This window comes from Lissotriton vulgaris, chromosome 10, assembly GCF_964263255.1.
Source record: "Lissotriton vulgaris chromosome 10, aLisVul1.2, whole genome shotgun sequence".
NCBI lineage: Eukaryota > Metazoa > Chordata > Amphibia > Caudata > Salamandridae > Lissotriton > Lissotriton vulgaris.
In genome coordinates this window covers 1065859664-1065878819 of record NC_141698.1, presented here as the reverse complement: position 1 = coordinate 1065878819, position 19156 = coordinate 1065859664, and the positions used below count along the sequence as shown (strand labels likewise).

The following is a 19156-nucleotide window of genomic DNA, read 5'->3' as shown; positions in this document are numbered from 1 at the left end:
ATAACCTGAAAAATATAAACCAGGAAGATATTCAACATAGTTATCCAGAGACCCAAAAAGAGTTTACTACAATGCTCTTGTGATGGAACTAAAGTTGAGGCCATATAATCAGGAGGCAAAAGGGAGAGCAATATAAAATCTTTCAAGGGTTGCAGCAACAGGTAAATTTGTCTACAAAATACTTAGTTCAAGTAGTGTATTAGGGGTTACTAGTCCCACAGCACAGCAGGACGGTAATCCATAAACTATATAAACTACTACTTTTTGCAAAGAAATGTGTTCTCTCTCAGAGCAGTGTCATATCAAAGTGCGGAGGGACAGATACAGTAAGAATTAAAGGAAACTAATGGAATGGCTTCATTTAATAGCAATAAAATCTTCCTACTCCTTCTCTATTTTTGAATAGGAGGGAAAGGAATGCGGAAATCCAACTTCAGTGAGGGTTTAAGAGACTTCTGTAAGGCAAACAAAGTGAAATGCCAGTTGGAGCACTCTGGTTTTATTCACCAAAAAGGTGTCACTACCAAAGTTCATGGCAAATGATGGAGCCACTTAAACCACACTGCCAGGTAAATTTATAATCCACAGCAAACTAATATTAACAAGAAAACGAAGAGCTAGGGAAATAAATTGTGGGTCTGCAATGACAAATCTTTTAGTAATACCTACTTCTAGACCCTCAAAATCAGAAAAAGTATTAAAGTGGAAAAGGATTAGGGCGTACTAAGTACCAGGGTTTCAGGGAAAGGATGGGCTTGAATATAAATTTAGCAATTTGTTTTGTACTTTTACTGAGAGTTTTTGTTAAAATTGCTATAAAAATACATTTACAAAACAAATGCAGGTGTAATTTGCCAATAGCAACTCTGTCATAAAAAAGGCAGGGTTCGATTGCAAATGCTTATAAAGACAGACCACATAGATCCAAAGAGTGTAATGACACTTCAACTTTAATACGGTTTCTAGCAATAGTCCTGTTTGATCATATCCATTGTAGGAGAACAAAGAAGGGACAGAGCAATTACATTGTGAAGCGTGCTTTAGAGGTAGCAGTTTAATCCGTAGGAGCCATAGAGAAGAACATACCATAAGCTCTACTCTAGGACCTCAAAGATATATAGGAGGAAAAAGCCCAGAAACGAGTTATTTCAATAGTGCTGCTGTTTTAAACATACTCCGTCATCAGAGTAAAAATCCACAAAGGACCTCCTTTTGTCCCAAATGAGTTCCATCGACAGTCAATGGAAAGCTGCATAAGATATGTATTGCTATACAACCATGATGCATATCTAAATCTGCTTCCAACTTAACACGCACATATTTAACAAAAATGCAAGCCTATACAGATTAAAAACAAAAAAAAACAGTTTACCAACACACCTTCCACTCCTTTGTAGCTCCGGCCCTATTTGGTGGGGCTCCTCTTCTTTGAACACCTCGCCCATTGGGGGGGACCCATTAGGAAACATGGGTGTTTTCCTCTTTTCCTATATGGTAACATAGAAAATGGATTATCAGGATATTGTGGGACACTGCCCTTAAATAGTGGGACAAAGGGAAAAATACGAGGGCTAGATGGCCACAGAGGTCATAGAATGTAGAGAATACTTAAGCAATGCTATACATTTAAACATCAGGTTATGCATAACTGGTCAAATGTTTAGTCCTATATGTGTGGGGTGTGGTTTATCAGTGAGCTGGAAATAAAGACTGTGGCAAACAATATTTATGGTATGGTTAGGCAAACTAGCTCCCTCGATCAAGTTTTCCATTTGAAATCTCTCTTTATTTGAAGTCTGCAGCAACACATGCTGATAATTTCATTAGCACAACTAAACTGGCATGATAGCAATATTTACCAAGCAAACTACTCAAAATTGGCATAAAATCACATGCCACAGAAAAAACTGTTAATTCATTATCATTGGCAGGCGTGTCCTAGAACAGATAGCATAACTTGAAATACAACGGCTACTGCAAGTACATTGTGTCAACACTGATGCAACAGGCAAATTCATTAGTGTAAAGGAGTAGGGTTACATGCCTTCCGCAAAAGCAAAACAAGCATTGGCATAGCCAATAGGTCTCGCCTTTGGTACCTTATAAGTGTTCAGCCAGAGCTATTGGCTTTGTCAATGTTTTTAAGTCATGTTGTAGAGTAGTGTGTTACTTGAACAGTATGTTGAAAAGTTATAATATAAAAGTGTTAAGCATTTTTGTTACCTTAAATATAACCAAGAAGACATTATGTACAACTGAAAGATCCTATTAAAGAAAGAATATTAAAAGGTCTTGTTTTTTGTCCTTGCAGTGCTGGCGACTTCTTCTTGCCTGTTCCAATACTCGTTATAGTTTTTTGTTTTTTCAAGGGGATCAGTGGAGGTTGGGAAATAGGACCACAATTAAAACACAAGCAGCAAACTGACACTAGGGGAGAATCAACAGAGGCCAGAATCCAAAGGCAGAGTGAGGTGGTGGTTGTGTGCTGGTGTGGAGGTGATGCACTGGAGTAGAGTGGAGTTGTGTTATATAATAGAGTGGAGTAAAGTGGCATAGAGGGAGTTGCATAAAGCGTTGTAGAGTGGAGTAGTGTCAGAGTGGCAGAGTGTTGTGGAGTGGCATAGAGTAATGGAGTACAGCATGATAAAGTGGAGTATCGTGGAGTGTTAGAGTAGAGTGGACTAGAGTGAAGTCAAGTAAAGTACACTGGTGTAGAGTAGATTGGCGAAGAGTGCAGTGGTTTTGAGTGAAGTGCTGTGATCATTGGCATAGAGTGCAGTAAAGTTGAGTAGAGTGGTGCAGAGTAGATCGCAGAGGCGTAAAGTGCAATGGCATAGAGTGGAGTGTTTCAAAGTGGAGTATAGTGTAGTAGAGTGATGTGGCACAAAGTACATTGCTTCAGAGTAGAGTGAAGTTGGTGCAGAGTGGAGTGGTGCAGGGTAGAGTGGAGCTGTATAGAGTGGAGTGATGCAGAGTAGAGTGCATTGGTGTAGAGTTGAGTAGTGCAAAGTAGAGTGCAGTGGTATAGAGTAGAGGGGTGTTGAGGAAGGCAGCATGTGTGAGCAAGCAGTCCAGAGAGGAGACGGAGTGTGAGAGTGGCCAGTGGTAATGTTAGGACGAGATGAGGGGCAGTGTGGGTGAGATGAGAGGGCTGGAAGTGCGAGAGATTGATAAATAGACTTCTTGTTTGAACTGGGAGAGCATCACAAAAAAAGAAAATTAAGCGTACTTAAAATGATCCTAACTAGGAAAAAGTCAACGAATTAAAAGCACACTGCTAAGTCCTCTGCTATGGTCAGCTTCGCCACATTGCAAGAGCAAAACAAACCCAACTTTCATCTTTTGCGGGTCACGGAATTGAGTAACAGAGTCAGCTGTCTATTAAAAGATTTTTGGACTAGCAAATGTCCGGTATAGGTGCTTTATAAAAAAACGTCACAGTAATTAGGCACTTTGATAGGTCAGCTACCATTGGGTACCTTTTTGAATCATCCATCAGACCCCCTGCATAATCCCAGTGTGGTAATAAAGGCTTGGTAATGAAGAGACACCAGCGTCAGTTGCAAGACTGCTCCCAGGCTGGAGTTCAATCTGGCCCCTTCTATGCAGCAGGTATAAATTGGTAGACATTTGTGCACCTTCTTAAAGGACAACATGGGTGCATAATCCATGAACCACCTCTTCAAGTATTACAAGTTAGAAATAGTCAAGTGCCCAATGGGAGCAACTCGATGATGCAACTGCAGTGCGAGAGTAGTGCTGGCCCAGCAACCTCAGTGGTAAACCAGAATACTCGCGTTAAAAACCAACTACTAACCGCCCGGTGCCCTACTAGGCCTCTAGCAAAAAGGCTCACAGTCTAGTGGCATTCGCTTGTTTTTTCTTCACAAATTAAATATTTGTTCAAGTAATCAAGTTCTCTCTAAAATGGCTGTTCAGCTCTGGATTGAGCTGTGTAAGTTGATTTGGGGTATTTAGTATCATTTGGGGTACTGAAGAACATCTTTACTTTATGAAAGTGATTAGGACCCTCTTCCGAATAACATTGTAAATGCAGCAGTAACAATGAAAGTGTTGTCCTGAAAGGCTTTTTTAGTGCTTCTGACCCACCTGCAGTGCAGCAAGATACACAAACCTAAAATAGCATGAAACATAATACTGGCAAACCGAGTGCCATAGAGTTTCACAGGTCACGGAAGCTCTATTCTCCCGCCAAGCTTTGCCCATGATTACTCTTCCACACTTTTTTTTACACTACTGTGCACCCTTATTTTTTTATAGAGACCTGTCTCAACATCTCCCTCAAGCCAACAAAGCTGTGCACAATAAGCAATGTTGAACAATGGGTTACTGTGCTTGTCAACATAGATGCAATTATTTTACTTGGTATATCCAAACAGATAGCCCCATTGCTTTAACATTGTCTGTTCCTTGCCTCAAGGGTGTAAACATTATTTGCTCTGCCTCACCTCTAACTGTTTATTTTGCAATTGAACAAATTCACTGGTGAGCACCAGAAACAAGAACCTACAAACCATGCACCTTCTGCGACACTTAAACAGACTAAATGGAGCTAATGGACTAACATCTTCACCTGAACGCGATAATGCTCTTTTTATTTTCTAATGTTCAGACAAAAACTGGGAAGATACAATGGAACAGGCTACAGGAAATCACAACTCAAGAGAATGTTCACCATGCCGTAGTCTAGTCATACAGCAGTCACATGTGCTGATAACATAACAAGTAATATAACTCTGTACAGCAATCCATAATCTAACAGCCAATTGTAAACCAGTAGCGATAGTCCTGGGAACGAGTGTGGCTTACCACAGATCTGTTCGACAGGGTGGGGGTCATTTAAGTATTTTCTTTATTTCAAGGAATACACTATTATTGCCTATATGCTGTTATGGTTCCAATAAAAAGCAGGCTCAGCAAACATTAGTTAGAAGAGCTAATTAAAGCCTAAAGTAAATCCAGCAGCTGGGGTGGCACTTCTCCTGACCCCAACTAATCACAGAAGAGAGCAGAGTTACTGAATGTACTGCTCATGAAGCCGGACACCAAGTGGTGTGCCCTCACAAAATGGTTAGACTTAGGGACTTTTGGGTTGCTTGTACCTTGTACTCTGCTGTATATTTTGTTAAATCAAAGGAAGCAGTAGCTGCACTTTTGACCCAGAGATGACTTGGAGAAGTGTGGCTCAATGGTTAGAGTGGCAGACCCTGATGCAGAGGTATGGCCCGGGACCAGGGTTCAATACCCGCCTCGGCGGGTATTGGGCACAATTTCCTCGGACCTGATAATTCTCGCCGCCTATTCTAATCATGGGTCCCACTCTGCAACTCTGGGCAATGGCTTGCTTAATCTCCACAACGACCCCAACAGCGCTGGGATGCCTTGCTTCACCTTGGGGGTGCCCAGGAGTGGACATTTCACAGGGAAAAGCCAGGAAGGGTTCCACAGCGGTATGAGTACAGCGCCAGGATGCCCCGGAATGGGGTGGCAGTGCGCTTTACAAGTACAAATACATTTACATGATGCCCTTAACATGCAGTGTTAATAAATAGAATGTGAACGCCCATGAAGTACAGGTAATGAATGTGGATGAAGTCCTTAGTAACTAGTTAATTAGAACACTTCTTGGTACCTCCATTACTTAAAAGTAAAATATACATGGCAGAAACCCCTAGCACGCCATATCAATCAATAAAATATGAACGCAGGTAAGTAATCTTACCCAAGATATGTGCTTATTTCATGTGCCCCAACCGTTCCACTGAGTTTGCATGAATCAAGCGGTATTCAGGGGTCGTTGCTGCACAGAGGCTCTCTGAGACCTTGTCCTTACATACAAAACAAAGTGGATTGCAGCAACTTCTACAAAAGGACATGCCGTTTTTTTAATGGAATGGAAGTAGCAATGCACAGCCCTGGGTCTCGGCAGTGCACAAATGGAATGCAGCCCACTCTTCTGCGCGAACTAAAATTGTTTTGTAAGGGCAGGGCAGCGTGCTACCCCTGATCCTGCTCGCTGCTGGCTGCCATTGTTGGTGATTAGGAGCAGCATAGGGATGCTTAAAAATGTTGGGGCACATAAAAACAATTAAGAGTTGTGCGTGCCGTGCAGCCGCCATTGTGCTGCTACACATTGACAAAGGTAATAGCTCCATTGGCAATGCTGAACAAGGGAATTTGTTGCCGAACCCTATGGTAAAATTACCTGTCGCGTTGACGAGGAGAGGAGGAGGCAGCAGGGAGAGGGGAAGAGAGGAGGGAGCTTGTGCCTTTGAAACAGATGGTTTCAAAGGTCGCTCCCACAAGGGAATCACCAAACATGCACGCGTTGCCATTGAAAGCAAAGCCACGTTTGCATGTTTTTTGGGGCCAAAACTGAATCAATTACTAAAGTTCTCCTATGTAGCGCAAGCAAGACCTAAAAACTACTGCATCTGCACAACTGACTCTTGCAACACACTAACTACACATTTTGCCTCCATTACTGAAAAGGTGGTACACTAGGTATTCTCATTAAGCTGCTGCTAACCAGCCTCAATATCTTGCATAGCAATACTCCAAATAATGAAATTCACTGCTGAGCGGTTACCGCATCCAACTTCTTGCCCAACATCAATTACGCTCCTGTCTCTATTGCATCATCGATAGGGTTATTAACTGCAGCTGAGGCCACTGAAGCTTTTCACCATGAAGGTCTTGGCACCCATCTCAGCCTGACCAATTGGTGACCTTTGGGATTTTATTGGCTAGGTCAGGGTCAAGCGAGAGGAGATACTCAACAAAATTCAAATTGTTTTCATCTTGATTCAAGACCAGAGGGCTACTGGAGGACATGCAGGTTGGAACTTTTTTGTTGTTTTAAATGACATGGATGTTACCTTTTAGGGTGTCTAATATTGCACCTTACTGTATTGATTTCAAATTTGTAAAGCAACTTTCAAGCCTGTATGAGACACGAGAACTGTCTGGGTAGGCAAAAATATCTTACTGCGCTGCCTTCTAACCTCGTATGGACGAGTGTGTGCATGTAAAATATGCACTGGAATGGTACTTCTCGCCCACCCGAAGAAGAAACTGCCAGCAAGGGATGAGGGGGAGGAGGGATAAAAGAGAGTGAGGAGGGATAAAAGAGTTAGATGTGTGGAGGGCGCTGCATGCATCCCCAAGCCCAGAGGAGGAGACGAGGTGTCAGCCTTTGAAAGCCGGCACACTCTGTTCCGCCGCCGCTCTGAGGGAGGATGTGTCCTGCACGTGCTCGAGGGTGGCGGGGAGCAGGCGCCTTTGCCAGCTCCGGGAATGAGCCGCACCAGCCGCGGATCCGTCAACAGCTAACAATGAGGCGGGTAATTAATGCAATCAGCGGAAGGCGCCATTGTGCGGGAGAAGCATTTAGTGAAGGGAGGGGGGCAGAGGGGGGAGGAGCAGTCAGAACAGAGCGGCAGCGATATGTTAGGAAGCAAGGCGGCTGGAGCGTGGTAGGAAGAAGCGCCCGACTGAGGTACCACTAAGAGCTGTGTGGGTCTCAATAGTGGAGGTGGAGTTAGAGGTTTGAGGTGTATTGGCAGAGGGCTGCGTGCACCCCTATAATAGAAGAGCAGAGCAGGGCAGGACAGAACATGATTGTGTAGGTCTTGTTTATTAAATAGCAGGCGCGTTTCAGTACATTACTGAGGAGAAATGGTAAAAGTTTGTATTGTTTGTTTCTACAGGTCAGATCTGAGGTGCACGGTCGGAGCTCTGAGTGTGTCCTAGCAATCGAATAGCATAATCGGGTTAAGGTCCACTGGCCAAACATGCAAGCGAGGCAGCTTTGCACAATTACAGCGCTTGTATCTGGAGGTCGTAGCGCTATGGCTCGGGATTGAGAGAGCTCCGCTGGCCTCCAGTTATGGCCTTGTTTAACTTTCCACTGCAAGCGAGGGAAGGAGGGGGGTATTTTTATGGTCCTATTGGTGTCCATGCTATGCACCCTTGCTGCGCCACTGCCCTATTGATGTTCATTGGCACAGCTGTGCCTGCGACCCTGTGCTGTTATAAGGAGATGGTAAGAGACAGGTTTGACGTGCAGGGACACAGAGCTCTGACTGAGGAGACCTGGGAGAGTTAGTAAGCATGGCCCGTTATCACTTTAGTCCAATGTGAAAGCTTCCTTGTCTTTATGGGGCCATGTGTTTGGAATACATGGCCCCATAAAGATAAGAAAGCTTTTACGACGGGAGAAAGTCAGACTAGCCCGTCCAAGCGGGCTGTCTGTAAAAGAGAAAAGTTTACGCTGGACAAAACTTTTTCCTAATGGCAGGCCACCGTGTAGCATAAACGGTGATGCCGGCCAATGGGAAAGAGGGGTGGGGCTTAAAGCCTGATACTCAAAAGCTCCTCAAAAACATAAAACCTTGCCAGCGAGACTGCGCATGTGTGCAGCACACGCAGGCAAGACCTAAAAAGGAGACCCACACCAATTATATAAAAATAACCTTCAGGATTTATTTTAAGACCAAGAAACACGTAAAAAGCAATACGTTTTTTATAAGCAATACTTTTCACTTTAAGCGGACACTGCAATTTTCAGTTCAGCAATGTTAACCTATGGGTGGAAAACAGTAATGCTGTTTTGTAGGTAAGCATCCAACTTAGTCTTGGTTTTCAGGATGAATAATCAGCCCCAGGCTACGTTCAGGTTAGAAGTAAATCTGCACCTCCAGCAGCACTAGGGCAGCCGGGTGCAGGGTTCAAGTTCGAAATCTGGCACCAATGTTATACAATTGATAAAGGGTTTAATCGAAGAGATGCTGCTCACAGGTGAGCAACATGGTTTGGTACCCCAGTCTCTTTGATAACCCAGGGTTAAGGTAAGCAAGGGGGCCAAAAGGTAGCACCAAACTTAAACCCTCAGCGGCAAATGGGCTGCCAAGTGCCAACACAGTGTTTGGTACCAAATGCAAACCATTGGGGGGAGATCAGTTTAGAGAAAAGGCTGCAGGCTCAGGCTAGGAGGCCGGATGAGGAAAACCCACAGCTGCCCCAGTAAGTAGAGAAGCTATGGGATATAGGGACACTGTTGGTCACGATCCAAAAGACCCAGGGGGTTATGGTGCAGGGTGTCCTTAGGCGTCAGAAAAGTATTACCGGGCAGGTTGAAGTCAGGGGTGAGTTTTCGAGTTGAGGCTGCAGGGGTTGAGGTGGAGTATGGCAAGGGTCAGCCCACTGTGGACTCACAGTACCGGTGGGCCCCTTGGACCATGGCGGTAGGCGTCGGGTGCAAAGGTGGATCCAGCAGTGGTTTTGTGGTTCCTCAGAGCAGAGGTCTTTGCTCTTTAAAAAAGTTGGTTTCTTATGGACAGGTCCACTGGAGATTTTGGTCTTTGTCGAAAGCAGTCAGTCCGTTCTCCCAAGGCTTTAGAGTTTGCTGGGCTGCAGGATGGGTTGTCTTTGGCACAGGATCATAGAGGACTGCAGACAAGCCGGGAGGCCTGGGGTAAAATCATTTGGTGTCTGTAATCTTCTCTGTTGGTGCGATGCTCTAGTGTCAAGCTCTTCTCAAGTAGTCAGGATTTTGGATTTCAGTGTCTGGGGTGCCACCTAAATAATAGATATAGGGGTGTTACAGGTATGGACCAATGAGTTTCTCCCCCAGGGTGTCTACTTCCACTATTATGCTGCCCTCCTCTGGGAGGGTGACAGACATATCCCTGATTGGATAAGTACCCCCATCTTCAAGATGGTGGGCAAGGAAAAATGTGCTTCACTTCGCCTCCAGCACATGAGGGGTGGAGTTGGCAATGGGGGGGGATGGGAGGGGCACCTGTGCTCACTTAGGTTTTCAAGCCAGTTCTCCAACCAAAAGTGGGGCTTTGAACCGGGGGCTGCCATATGCTGCTAGTAGCAGAGGCTGGGGTAGCATTACAAAGACTTAAGGCATTTGAAGCTCCTCTCTCGAGCATTGTGCTCATCTTGGGGGAGGAGGTGTGGCACCTCCACCCAGGATGGGCTTGGTCTCTGGCCTCTGAGAGCAGGGGCTTGTCACCCACGGTTCTAGAAAAGTATCTGGTGGGGGTGGGATGCCTAAAGCCAGTCAGACCACACCAAGGTTTTCAGGGGGCATCTCTGAGGTATCCTCTGGGTACACGTTTCAATAAATCCCTCACTGGCACTTGTGTGGGTTTGAGGAGTTTTTTTCTTTTAGTTTTATATAGCGCAAACTCGACCCGAATCAGAGCGCTTTACATGACCACCAGTTGCGTTACAGATGGACAAATTATTTTTGTTAGGCAAGGAAGATTAAGAGATTTGCCCAGAATCACAGGATGTTTAGCGTCCTAGCTGAGAGTCGAACCTGGTTCCTCTGCTTCGAGGTCGGCTGCTCAAGCAGTTAGGTCACACCCTCTCAAACACTCCTGGGGATGGTAAACCATCATGGTGCAGTGTAACTCGAGGTGTCAAGTTTCCAGCCCATGTACTCGCTGTGGCTTCACCGGCACTTACAATATTAAGAAATAGACTTAACTATTGTAGGGGTACATCTACTCATGCAGATATGCTCACACCAGATGTATAGTGCACCCTGCCTTAAGGCTTGTAAGGCCTGCTAGAGGGGTGTCTTACCTATACCGTAGGCAGTCATGCTTACTAAAGAGTGTGCCATGTCGACTGTCGTTTTGCACCAAGGCCATGTAGGCTTGATTGGCAGTTTGGTGAGGGGTCCCTAGGGCACCCTCTTCAGTCCCAATGCCTTATTTACCATTGTACAATTTACTAGGGACTTACAGGGGGTAAGTTGCCAATTGTGGGACAGTTTTTAGAGAAGGAGCTCTGGCAGAAGGGACTTGCTGTGCATGGACCCTGTGCACTTTCAATAAAAAAAACACATCATTTTCCAGGAAAAAAGTGAGGGGGAGGGGGGGGGCTGTGTCTAAAGAGGCACGTTCTCACACGTTGAGACTGCAAAAAGCCTTTCTGCATCTGGCTACTAGTGAGCAACTGTGTATTGGCTCGAAGGTCATTCACAGCAAAAAGGGGAGTACCAAGTTAAGATTTCAGTGAAGCATAATAAAAGGTGCTTGAGGTAACATGTGAACACCTGTAAAAAAAAAACAAAAAAAAAAACATCACAATTAATTTTGAATAACGAAGGTTGATCAGATTGACTTAGAGATTGCAAATGCCGACAAGTGACCTTTAAGACTGCTCTCAGCAGACCCTGTTGGGCCAGGGATCAACTAGTTCATTTGGAACGGGTTAACTTGGCATTCTCCATAGCAGCCCATGATCTTCGCCCAACGGAGAGAATAATGAGATTTAGTACATGGGCACTTAGTCGCAAGAATACCATCCACTAATTCTGCAGCCAAATCCAATCGGTGCACCTCAATCTTCACAAATGGAGGTGTTAGTTTTGGGGATTCGAGTTGAGGGCCCGTTCCTGTGGCTGAGACAGGAGGCCATCCCTAAGAGCACAGATACCCAGGCTATTGAAGAACCACACGCTCTCAGGCCCTGCTTGGAGCCAACATGCATGATTTGAGGCAAGTGAGTTACGCCAAAACACAGGGCAGAAGTGGTAGGAGCGAGAAGGCGTCCAGAACACTGGAGTCCAGGACTGAACTGGCTTCCCTTTGATGGACGTCAGTGTCAACTGAATGGCAAGCAGCTTCAACAGGTTGCTATGGTGTCTTTGCTTCACCAGGCACCACAGACCCTGATCCACCGCCTCTTTGATAACCCCAACCCAGAGATAATGCATCTGTCATTACTGCAAACTCGGTTTGGGATAGGGAGAACATACTGACATAAATCAGGTGGGTGTCTGATAGACACTACTGGAGGTCCCAAAATGCCTTTTCCAAAAAACTGATCAACTGTGGCTTTTGCATTTGTCACCCCGAGTGGGATGGGTATGCTCAGACGTGAGTCCCATGCACTTCACACCACTGGATTCAAGCAAGCCGGGCTGAAGACGGCTGGAATGCCAGAAACCGGTCCTCGGAAGCTTGTTTCCGGTCCAGGGAAGGCATGGCTTGGCAGTTCGGGCTGGACTGTTCCCATGAGGCACAGGGTCAGACTGATTTGCATATGGCCATGTCTGAACTGGGGTGGTGTGGAGTGCAAAAACACGATGGATTTAGGCCCAGATCTCTGTACTGGGGTGAATGTATGACATTGTTCTGCATTCTGTCCGTCAACTGTGGTTTTTGCAGTTATATGATAGGCAGACTGTGTTGAACCCACAGCTGGATCAAAGGGTCTTTCCACCTCAGGACCCACATAACAATTTGACTGTAGGGGCCAGCAGTATGCATGAAGTCAAGAAGCATCAGAACCAGACACCAGTACTCAGGAGTGAACCTGAAAAGTCAGAATCATAACCTGAATGTCCCCGAATCTTTAAGTGGGTGTAAAAGATTGGTATTCAGTTGTGTTCAGGAGAAAGCCCAAGGAAATGATTATCTGCATAGGTTGCCTTTGGGACTTTAGCACATTGATCAAACACCCCAGGGATGGCAGAAAACTGACACTTGTCTCCAGGTAGCAAGACACCAACTGCAGAGGCCACCTTCAGCAGCAAGTCATTAAGGAAATAAATGACCACATGTAGCAAAGTGCCCCTTTTTGCACCCCCCCCCCCCCCCCACCCCCCACATTATGCCCAACATCTGATGTAACCTGACTTGATGTGTTCTGGGTCCCTGCCAATCAAGTTCCCAGGGCATGTGCTCTTTCCCCAAGACTAACTGTAAACCCACAATTGGTACATATCTTGCCACAGGTAAGTCCCTTGTAAACGGAACCATGGGTGCCAGGGGCACTGTGACAACGGAAAGGCAACTAAGAGCTGCAGCACCTATTGTGCCACCCCTGGCCACCATTTCAGGCTACTTGTTTTGGTGCAGAGAAAAATGAAGAGTCAACATGGCACACATCCATGTGTGCAAAGCCTGCAACCCACTGCCTAAGGCCTAGGTAAGTCACCCCTCTAGCAGGGTGCACTAGCCTTAAGGTGAGGTGAGCATAAGCCATGTACCCTTACAGTGTTAGAGTCCATTTTTCGATATTGTAAGTGCAGTTAAACCATCAAGAGTATATGGTCTGGGAGTTGTTCATTATGAACTCCACAGCTCCATAACTGCCTTACTAAAAACTAAGGTTTGGTAGCAAACTTCTCAGCACATTAAAGCCACACTGATACCATGTTGGACTTAACCCTTTCTATGCTGATGAGGGAACCGCTCCGTCATCAGCTGCTGTGGTGCTGTGATGACGGAGCGGTTCCGTCATGGCCAGGGCGCCGCGCCTGCGCGTTCTATTGAGCGGGCGGGGCCATGACGGAACCGCTCCGTCATGAGCACAGCCCAACCGCGGCTGATGACGGAGCGGTTCCGTCACCAGCATGCGGCCGACGCGCGGCCGCCCCGCTCCCTTAGCACTGCGGCGGAATAGCCGCCGTAGTGAAGGGGTTAATGTAAATTGCACTCAGAGCATATTAGAGATGCCCCCTGAAAATAGACCAGCCCTGGTGTGGTTCGTGAATGGCAGCCTGTAATTTGCAACCAACCAGACAGGTTTCCGGACCCCTGGGTAGAGAGCCTTTGCTCTCTGGGTCCAGAAACCAAGGCCATCATGCCTCCTTCACAAAAAGGGCTGGGTCCACGAAAGGGCAAGTTTCAAAGGCCTGCCGCCTTTGAAAGCGGTCCCGGACTTTTGCAACCCCCAGCAACTTGCCCCGCCCATCAGCTCTGGCCCCCACTATGGGTGAGAGAATCGATGGGAAAACCAAGCTCGAAAGAGTAGTGGGCCCACCGTTGCCAACCCACCCTTCAAGGTGGGGTGGCGAGGTGAAACACACATCTCAGTCCCCTCCTTCTTGAAGATAGGGGGGCTCCGCCAATAAGGAAGAGGCTCATGACCCCACCCACGGGACGGTGGCATAAAAGGAGGTGTACCCACCCCAAGGAAGGCAGCCATTGGTCCAGAACTGAATACCGGTTGAAGTTAGCTAAATGTAGTATTTAGGGGCAACCCTGAACCTTGCCTTCCCAGAATCGAGGAAGAAAGAAAAAGGACCGAAGAGCTGTGCTGACCCAGGAAGAGGTCACCAACTGCTTTGTCCCCAGCCCCACCAGACTGAACTGTCTACGACCTGCCTACAGCAAGAACACCAGTGAATCCAGCAGCCAGCAACTCACGGAGCTCTGAGGACGTACCTTGCAACCATCTTACAGATTCAATCTCCAAAGAGCACCAGAATTTTCGCAAGCAAAGACTGACCCACAGAATCTGGATTCCGGCAACTTTGCGATTCTGCACCCTTCTGCATCTGATGCCCACGGCCGAAGTTAGAGTGGCCCGACACCACAAGGAGGTCTTCCCAGCGATCTGGTGATCCCCGACCTTCCTTAAGCTTCGAGACGACACCAGAGTCATCCTGAAGGGTGTCCCCATCCCCCAACCGTGACCATGTCTGGAACGAAAACCAGACGCTAGAAGACACCTCTGCACCAGACGCCACAGGGCTTTGGGTGGCCCACCCAACTGTGTCCAAGCACCCCCCCCCCCCACTCCCCTCCAGAACCAAACTTACCTCTCCAGCCTTCAGGAAGTCTCCCTGCCAGAGTCTGAAGCAACTTTGCAACAACCAATGTCTTTATTGAAACGCACAGGGACCCAAACGTCTTTTTGCACCATGCACCCTGTCGTCCCAGTGCTACTGGTGGTGCAGCTCCCGTGTTAGTCATTGGCCTCTGCAGTGCGGACCTTAATCCCAGGAGCTTTGCTCCCAGAAGCAAGTGGCCTCCATGTCAGCAGACCCAAACCCAAGGCCCCGTTGCCTAACATTTGGCCCCTGCACTCTGCAATCTGTAGCCCCAGTGTCGCTGGTGGTGCAAATGGAGGGCCCCTCTAGACCTTGGTCCTCACCCCCAAAACACCCACTCGTCAGTCATGTACTTAGCAGTTTCTCTGCTAACTCTTTTCTTCCATAGCAACCCATGTTAAGAGAATTTGGGGCCTAAAATATGTGTTGAACTGATGTTTGTATGGGGGAAAAGAGAACTAACCCGCAAATGTATAAAAATGCAAATGCTACTTACCAGTATGCATCTGTTCTTGGCATGTAGGGCTGCTGACATTCATATCTGTGCATAGATCGCCACCTAGTGTTGGGTCCGGATGATTGCACATTGTTGTCCTGGAAGAGTCTTCGAAGTATCACGAGATAGGTGGCTCCTCCCCTGGACTACAGTGCGCATGGGCATCGCCTCCATCCCCAGATTGTTTTTAGCCATTGGCAGAGATGGAGTGAAGAATGTGAGTGATGACCATGCTATGAGCATATGTATGTAAAGGAATGAATTCTGCAGCTGCTACAGGCGCCGGGGAGGAGGGTGGGCGATATGAATGTCAGCAGCCCTACATGCCAAGAACAGATGCATACTGGCAAGTAGCATTTGCAGTTCGAGGCATGTGGGCTGCTGAATTCATATCTGTGCATAGAATACATAGCAGTCCCTCCATTATCTGCGGCCGCCCGTGCCAGCTGCAGCAGTCTGAAAAAGCGTTTTTAGAACAGCCTGACCAACAGCTGCCTGTTGTTTGGAATGTACGTCTACACAGTAGTGTTTAGTGAAAGTATGTGTGGTAGACCATGTGGCTGCTCTACAGATATCTTCTAAGGGAATGTTACCTAGGAAAGCCATAGAGGCCCCCAACTTCCTGGTGGAGTGGGCCCTCGGTGGGATAGTGAGAGTGCGCTTAGCTTTAGCGTAACAGATCTGAATGCACTTCACTATCCACCTAGCAATCCCTGCTTTAGAGATAGCGTTTCCCTTGTGGTGAGTGGCAAAAGCAACAAAAAGCTGCTTGGTTTTGCGAAAATCTTTTGTCCTGTCTACATAATACATCAAGGCCCTCTTAACATCAAGGGTGTGGAGCATGCGCTCCGCCAGCGTATCTGGGTTTTGGAAAAACACCGGCAATTCAATTGTTTGGTTTAAGTGGAATTGGGATACCACTTTGGGTAAGAATTTAGGGTTAGTGCGGAGCACCACCCTGTTAGCATGTACCTGGAAAAAGGGTTCTTGGATGGTGAGCGCCTGCAGCTCGCTAACCCTCCGTAGCGAAGTAATCGCTACTAAGAACGCAACCTTCCAAGTCAGAAACTGAAGCTCACAAGAGTGCAGTGGCTCAAAGGGAGGACCCATCAGCCTCGTAAGAACCACATTGAGGTTCCATTCTGGAGCTGGTGGGGTCCTTGGTGGAATGACCCTTTTAAGTCCTTCCAGAAAGGCCTTGATAGCAGGGACCCTGAAGAGTGACAGGTGTTGTCTATTCTGGAGGTACGCTGCCATAGCAGACAGGTGAATGCGGATGGAAGAGTATGCCAGATTGCATTGATACAGGTGAAAAAGATAGCAAATGATGTTTTGAATGGAAGCATCTAGCGGGTCAATATTGTGGTTAGCACAGTAGATGACAAACCTCTTCCATTTAGACGCATAACAAGCTCTGGTAGTGGGCTTCCTTGCCTCCCGAATGATGTTCATGCAATCGGGAGGAAGATTGAGGTAGCCAAACTCTAGGACTTCAGGAGCCAGATCGCCAGGTTGAGCTGTTGCGGATCTGGGTGCTGAATGTCGCCATGGCTCTGCGTCAGAAGGCTGGGAGTGAGATGAAGCCTTTGATGCGGTACCACGGACAGTTCGAGAAACGTGGTGTACCATGGTTGGCGAGCCCACGTTGGAGCAACCAGGATGAGAGTCAACGAGTGCTGCCTGAGCTTGCGTGCCACCAGCGGTATCAGAGGTGCTGGGGGAAAAGCGTACGCAAATCTGCCTGACCAGTTCATCCACATCGCATTGCCCTGTGATTGGGGGTGTGGGAATCTGGCGGCGAAGCTTTGGCATTTTGCGTTCTCCTTTGTGGCGAACAGGTCTATCTCTGGATGACCCCACTTTTGGAAGTACGGTTGGAGTACTGATGGATGTATCTCCCACTCGTGCATCTGATGGCTGTGCCTGCTGAGCAGATCCGCCATTTGATTGACTTTGCCCGGGAGATGCTCTGCCATGAGGAAGATGTTCCTCTGAATGGCCCACTTCCACATGCTCTGAGCCAGATGAGACAGCTGTGGAGAGTGCGTGCCTCCCTGCTTCTGGATGTAGTACATGGCCGTCATGTTGTCCGTCCGGATCAACACGACTTTGTTGCACAGATGTACTTTGAACGCCTTCAAGGCCATGAAGATTGCCATCAGTTCCAACACATTGATGTGCATCTTCCTTTGCTGAAGTGTCCATAGTCCCTGCACAGTGTAATGGAGTACATGCGCTCCCCATCCCTGGAGAGAGGCGTCCGTCGTCAGGATAATCTGTGGGACAGGCTCTTGGAATGGTCGGCCCTTGCAAAGGTTGTGTGGATTCCACCAATGCAGAGAGTTGTATGCCCGACCACTCACCAACACTAGGTCTGTCAGTTGCCCATGAGCCGGAGTCCACTGACGTGCAAGGCACTCCTGAAGCGGACGCATATGTAGTCTCGCGTGCGGGACAATGGAGATGCAGGAGGCCATCATGCCTATCAACTGCATGAACACCCTCGCCGGAAGCGAGTGCTGGGGTCTGAATCGTTGGATCAGCGCCTGGATACTGGCGATTCTCACTGAATTCGGCTGCGCGGTGGCTGCCAGAGTGTCGATTGTCGCACCCAGGTACTGTCGCACGTGGGCGGGCTGGAGATGGGACTTTGGGTAGTTCAGAGAGAATCCCAGATCGTGCAGGAGATGAATGGTGCGTGACACGTGGTCGACGCACTGCTGTTCTGTCCTTGCCTGAATGAGCCAGTCGTCCAGGTAGGGAAAGACGTGGACGTGCTGGCGACGGAGATGCGCCGCCACAGTCGCTAGGCACTTGGTAAACACTCTTGGTGCTGTGGTGACCCCGAACGGCAGAACCTTGAACTGGTAATGCTGGTCTAAGATCGTGAATCTGAGGTACTTCCTGTGGGAAGGATGCAGGGGAATATGAAAATAGGCATCTTTCAGATCCAGCGTAGCCAGGAAGTCCCCCTGTTGATGCAGGGGAAGCACCTGCTGCAACGTGAGCATATGGAAGTGCTCCGAGAGGATGTACCAGTTCAAGGGCCTGAGGTCCAGGATCGGCCTGAGGGATCCGTCCTTCTTGGGAATCAAAAAATACAGGGAGTAAACCCCTGTTCCCCGCTCTTGCAATGGAACGAGCTCTATCGCCCCTTTTTGCAGCATGACTACAACTTCTTGCTGCAACAAGGTCAAGTGCTCGCCTGACATAGGACGGCTCCTTGGGGGTATGTCTAGACAGTACCCGTACTGGATAATAGACCTCACCCACCTGTCCGTGGTGATGGTGATGGACTTCCACGCCGGCAGGAACTGCTGGAGCCTCCCCCCGACCGGTGTTGCATGGCCGGGGGGCAGTGACAAGACGTCACTGTTTGTTGTTGGCGGTGGACCTGGAGCTATTGTTTCCACGTCCCCTGCCCTTGACATTATTGCCTCTGTAACCACCTCTATTTTTGTTGTTATACGAGGCTTGGGTGTTAGTCTTGAAATATTGTGTGGACTGGGATGCTTGTCCCCTTGAGGTGCCTCTGGAGTTTGAGCGGCGAAAGGAATTACCCCGAAACTGCTGACTTTGTAAAGCCCCCATGGACTTGGCAGTTTCCGTATCTTTTTTCATTTTTTCCAGTGTGGCATCCACCTCTGGGCCAAACAGATGGTCAGGATTCACTGTCTGATTCAGTATAGTGGTTTGGATGTCGGGTTTGAACCCCGAGATTCTAAGCCAGGCATGGCGTCTAAGCAGCACACTAGTATTGATAGCCCTGGAGGCTGTGTCTGCCACATCCAAAGCACACTTAATGGATGCATTTGTAATGAGTTTACCCTCCTGAATCAGCATCTCCCCCGCCTCCTTGTATTGGTCAGGCAAGTGTTGCAGTATGGCCTCTAATGTGTCATAATGGGCCCTATCATAACGTGCAAGCAAGGCTTGGGTGTTAGATATTCTCCAAATATTAGCTGCCTGTGCAGCAATCCGTTTGCCTGAGGCCTCGAAAATCTTGGACTCTTTATCTGGGGGAGGAGCGTCACCAGTAGTTTGAGAGTTCG

The 19156-nt window shown here is 47.7% G+C and overlaps 1 protein-coding gene across 4 annotated transcripts in view; it reads right to left on the bottom strand.

The window, feature by feature from the left end:
* Window positions 1-19156, bottom strand: part of SLC4A7 (solute carrier family 4 member 7) — a 422082-nt gene that overhangs the window by 177013 nt on the left and 225913 nt on the right. For all 4 annotated transcript variants that reach the window (XM_086942128.1, XM_086942129.1, XM_086942126.1 and 1 more), the window contains one exon: window positions 1381-1487. In XM_086942128.1, the coding sequence (XP_086798254.1) occupies window positions 1381-1487 (107 nt within the window). The remainder of the gene's footprint in view (window positions 1-1380; window positions 1488-19156) is intronic.